Source organism: Vitis vinifera, chromosome 11, assembly GCF_030704535.1.
Source record: "Vitis vinifera cultivar Pinot Noir 40024 chromosome 11, ASM3070453v1".
NCBI classification, from domain to species: Eukaryota; Viridiplantae; Streptophyta; class Magnoliopsida; order Vitales; family Vitaceae; genus Vitis; species Vitis vinifera.
In genome coordinates, this window is record NC_081815.1 from 12,440,282 (window position 1) to 12,445,563 (window position 5,282).

The 5,282-nt window shown below is 32.0% G+C and overlaps 1 protein-coding gene across 1 annotated transcript; it reads right to left on the bottom strand.

The window, feature by feature from the left end:
* Positions 1–242: 242 nt before the first annotated feature.
* Positions 243–4,533, bottom strand: LOC100265699 (pollen receptor-like kinase 1). Its single transcript, XM_002266151.5, has 3 exons — positions 3,870–4,533; positions 1,038–1,616; positions 243–938 (listed from the first exon to the last, which is right to left on the bottom strand). The coding sequence occupies exons 1-3, from the start codon at positions 4,531–4,533 to the stop codon at positions 280–282; spliced, it is 1,902 nt and encodes a 633-aa protein (XP_002266187.2). The 3' UTR covers positions 243–279.
* Between the last annotated feature and the right edge of the window lie 749 nt (positions 4,534–5,282).

Sequence of the window (5,282 nt, forward strand, 5' to 3'; positions counted from 1 at the left end):
TATTTTCCACAGCGCAATGCAACCCTTTTGTATGATATACACATGGAATAGAGGAGAAGAAATTTATGATTAATGTAGAGCCCAAATCATCCCAACCAATTTGCAGTCTGGTAGAGCAAGGAAAAAGAAAGAGAGGGGAAAAGCTTTTGAATCTACTTGAAACCAGTAATTAATTACTGAATTTAAACACCCTCACTCAATTGCAGTTGCAACTTCCGCACTACATTTACAATGAATGAAAAAAGGCAGCCAATCCTCTATTCCACCTCTCAACACCATTCATGAGAAAGAGGGTTCATCTGACAGTTGTCTTGAAGGGCTTTCCATTTCACTGGCATATGAAGAATAGAAATCATCCTCGCTATCCTTCTCTTTTAACTCTTCGATCTTCTCAACTGCCTCCTTCATATCCCACCTTTTTCCCACATCCCCTTCACAACAAGCCAACCCTATCTTCAACAGCTTCACCATCTCCCATTTACTGTTCGTCGTCCCTCCCATCTCTTTATCAAACACCTCATCTTCCCACTCTTCCTGGGAAACAGAATTCACCCAACTTGCCAAATCAGTGTCACTTGCTTGACCTTGTTGTAAATTTTGAGTGGGAAACTTTCCAGTTAATATCTCTAGTATCAATGTCCCAAAACTCCATACGTCGGTCTTCTTTGTTATCCGACCATGTTGTTTGTATTCTGGTGACTTATATGCGACCATGAGCGCTTGGGCAATCTCCTGGTTAATCAAGGGTACTAGACCGTAGTCAGTGAGCAGGGGCGTGAAAGACTTGCTAAGAAGAACATTAGAAGATTTCAGGTGGCTATGAGGTGCAATTAGGGTAGGGAGCTCAGTATAGAGGTATGCAAGGCCCTTGGCTATTCCTTTAATGATTTTCAACCGAGTTGCCCAATCGAGCCTTGGTTGGTCTCGAGCATGGTTACCTGATGGAGGAAGAATGAAATGGAAATTTAATTAATATAGAAAAAAAAATTAGGTGTGTACATATATAAATTGTTTCTGAGTTTGGAGGAACAACATACCATGAAGATGAATTGCCAAGCTGCCATTGTCAATGAAGTCAGTAACCAGGAGCTTCTCCTCCTCCCTGTAGTAGTAAGCCACAAAAGGAAGCAAATTGGGGTGATTCAGTCTCCCTAGTCTTCTCATATGCTCTTGAAACTCTTCTTTTCCAACATTATTCATATGTCTAAACCTCTTAACAACCACGGATGACCCATTCACCAGAACAGCTTTGTAAGAAGAGCCAAAGTATCCACTGCCTAATATTTCAGCTGAGGCTTTTAGCAAGTCTTTCAAATCACACTTGTTCTCATCATTCCTTAAGTAGTACAACTTTCCTTGCTCAACCTTTTTCCCGGATTCAGTGTTAGACTCTTGAAGCTTGACCTTATCTAACTCCCTACAAGTCACTTTCGATGGTGGAGTCTCTACTTGTACTAGAGTTGTTTGGCATTTGCTGCAGCGGAGGAGGATGAAGGCTACAATGATGGCAGATAATGCCAAGGCCACAACGATTCCAACAACAACCATCATTAGCGTTGTTGGTTTCTTTGGCCGAGGACATGAACCCAACGGTGCTCCACATAGATTTTTGTTACCTGTTTCCACGATTCAACAAGTGTCTTATAAGCATACGCCCAAAATTGCTCAACCATATATATAAAACCATATATATAAGACAGAGTGTATTTGATAGTGATTCTAAGAAGTATTTTTAATATTTCTAATACATGAAAATTTTTATCTCTCAAAGTATTAGAAAAATTTAAAACACTTTTTAGAATCACTGTCAAATGGACTCTAAGAGTGCATTTGACATTGATTCTAAAAAGCACTTATAACATTTTTAACACTTAAAAAATTTATCTTTCAAGTATTAAAAATGTTAAAAACACTTCCTAAAATTACTATCAAGCACACTTTAAGAGTGCATTTGATAGTGATTCTAGAAAGTGTTTCTAATATTGCTAATACTTGAAAAATAAAACTTTTCAAGTATTAGAAATTGTAAAAACTTTTTCTAGAATCACTATCAAATGCACCCTTAAAGTGCGTTTATAAATTATTCTAAAAAACGTTTATAACATTTCTAACATTTGAATAATAAAAATTTTCAAATATTATAAATATTAAAAATATTTTTTAAAATCACTATCAAATGGACTTTAAACAATATGTATCATAATTTTACTAAGATACACACCTTTCTTAATATGGTACCATGCAAAGTGTATTTATTGAGACTACTTTACTATTATTTTTTTTATTTCTAGAAATAATGTAAGATTAGAATGATTATTATTATTATTATTTCAATATTAAGTAACAGTGGAAATGAGAATAATAAATAAATAAATAAATTGACAATAATATCTCTATATATAGTTTTAAATCATTTCTTGTTTTCATTTAACAAAAAAAATAAAAATCTCTCACTATACATAGTAAAATAATTTTTTTAGTTTCATTTAAATAAACATCTTTGAAAGTTTTTTTTCTTTTTTTTGCTAAATATTAAAAACATATTTAGGTGTGTGATTTAAAAAGAAAATTGTTTTTAAAAATTTATAGCATTCTTTGATTATTTTCTATAGAAACAATTTTAAAAACAAAACAAAATAGAAAACCATTTTTCTAAATTTTTTTTTCATTAGAGAAATGAATTTCAAATTAAACAAAAAATTGTATTAAACTTATTAACGAATTTAATAATTTTTAAAAAGTAATTTGAAACTCATAAAATATATATAATAACTATAAACAATATTAATATATATATGTATATATATATATTTAATACTTTAAATTCTTGAATGGATCTTCTAATTTTTAAGATTAATTAATTATAGACTAAACAAAAATATAAATGTGTATATATAATGAAAAATTGATTTATTTATATATTAAAAGAATTAAAATTTAGTTAATAAATTTATTTTTGAAAAAAAAAATGTATTAGCAATTATTAATTTTGAATTATTATTTATATTTAAAAAAAATAAATGAATTATCCTTTTATGACGTGTTAATATTCATATTTTTATAATATTAATAAAAAAAAATATAATTTATGATTTTATATAATATAACTATTCATATTTTATTAAAATTTACTTTTTAATTACAAAATTATTTAAGACTTGAATTAAATTTAATTTATATTGTATAAAGTGAATTTCATTTTTTTTTTTACAAAATCAAAATAAAAAAGTTAATTTTAAAAACACTTAACCAAACAAGGTTTTTATTTTTTATTTTTTATTTTCTAAAACCGTTTTTAGAAATAATGGATTAGTAAACCAAAATACAAGCTCTTAAAAGATGAATTAAAATCTCACTTATAAGTGTGATTTTACTTCCATAAAAATTATTTTTTATTTTATTCCCATCATCACTTGAATTATCCGACCATAACAATGAATGAGAAAGGGAGCAAGATTTTCACTCCCACCCACTTCTCCTTACCCTAACAAACATGGCCTCAAGGTCAACATGCCATTAGATCACAATACCTCATCCAATCAAATTTGTTTTGTGCCATGTTTTGAATGCAATGTGTACTTGTCCATTCATTTTCTCAGTTTCATTCATTATGAGAAGGGATAACAGTATGGGATCTATAGTGGGCTTCTTTTATTCAAGTAATTAAGGGATTAATTGTTCCAAGTTTTGGTCCTGTGTATCTTTCAATTTTCGGTTTTAAACTACAGTTGCAAAGTTTGCTATAGATGAGGGTCCATTGAAGTTTTATTATGGAAAGAGTAAGAAAGTGTTAAAAATCCTAAAAACATCATCTTCAACTTGGAAATTGATGATAAGTTTGGCTATATGCAGACATCATAGTTACTCACCTGAAAATGAGGTCAACTCCATCTTTCTAAGGCTTTCCGGGATCGGACCTTCCAAGTTATTGTTGGATATGTTGAAGGATTGCAATTGAGTTGCTCTAAATTCAGGTATCTGGCCTTTAAAATGGTTCCCCTCCAACCTCAACTCCAAAATCCTAGGCAATAAAGCCAAGGACTCAGGAACCCCACCTGAAAACTTATTATGTGCCAAATGCACCTTCTTCAACGAAACCATACCCGAAAAGGCATCATCCTCTATCTCCCCAGAAAACTGGTTGTTGGATAAGAAAACTGACTTTAGTGCACTGAGTTTCTTTATTTTTGGAATGGCCCCATCAAAATGATTGTTCATGAAGCTTATACCCCTCAGATGAGGCAACTTCGCAAGGGTGTCCATGTCAATGGTGCCCATGAGTCCCATACCCTCCAGTTGTAATCCCCAGACGTCTCCATTTATGCAAATAACACCGACCCAACCTCCCGGCGAACCACCGCATGGCGTAGTGGATGTGTTCCAACTGCCTAATGCAGTAACATTACGTAGAGAATTCTTAAACTCGAGAAGAATTTCAGACTGGGATGGTTTGGCACCAGAGGCAACATTAATGTGCACCACTGAGATGATGACGAGGAAGATTAGAGGCCAAGGTGAATAATTATGGGACATGATTCAGGTCGGTTGGTGCACGCGCTTGTGGGGCGACGTGCATGCCCTCCAGCCTCCAGTGGGGGTGCTGCAATTGACGAATGGCGGTTTGTGGGGATAGAGAAAGAAGAGGTTTGAGGGGGGAGAGCAGTTTTGATGGCACAGAAATTAGGAAGGGAGACACCGCAGCTGCATGCGCTAAGAATAGGAGAATTAGGTGGGGGAAGCAAAGGACAAAATGGATGAAGGGTGATTTGGGATTGACTAAGTCTTCCTTTTCTTCTATTTCTACACTCTCAATGCACTTACAAATTATGATTGCTTTAATAAAAACAACTTTTCTAATAGTAAAAATCTAAAATAAGAAAGTTATGATAAGAATGACAATGAAACAGGTTTTTTGGTCCATCTCAAATAAGAAGGATTTGAGATAAAAATAAATGGTTGATTTGAGAAGTTTTCAAAAACTCAAAACAACTTCATAACAGGCTCAAGTATGACTTGTCCCACCATGCCTCGATTATACATAATTTTAAATAAAAAATTATTTTAATTATTTTTTGTCATTTTTTAAACTTTTAACATAAATAAAATATTATTTTTCACAAAAATAAATTAAAAATATTTATAACAATTTTTATTTATAAACCATATTTATTTTCAATAAAATTAAAATTTTAAAAGCAAAAAATTGAATAAAAATTAAACAGGACAAGGTGGATATGAGAATTTCCTATACCTACCCTATCTTGTTCCATCCCATTTAATCC

What these genes read in the sequence shown, in the direction of transcription:
- LOC100265699 (XM_002266151.5), bottom strand. Translation starts at nt 4,533, where the DNA reads ATGTCCCATAATTATTCACCTTGGCCTCTAATCTTCCTCGTCATCATC. An exon ending in GGAGTTGACCTCATTTTCAG is followed by an intron (nt 1,617 to 3,869) that starts GTGAGTAACTAT and finishes TCGTGGAAACAG; the next exon opens with GTAACAAAAATCTATGTGGA. An exon ending in CTTGGCAATTCATCTTCATG is followed by an intron (nt 939 to 1,037) that starts GTATGTTGTTCC and finishes TTCCTCCATCAG; the next exon opens with GTAACCATGCTCGAGACCAA.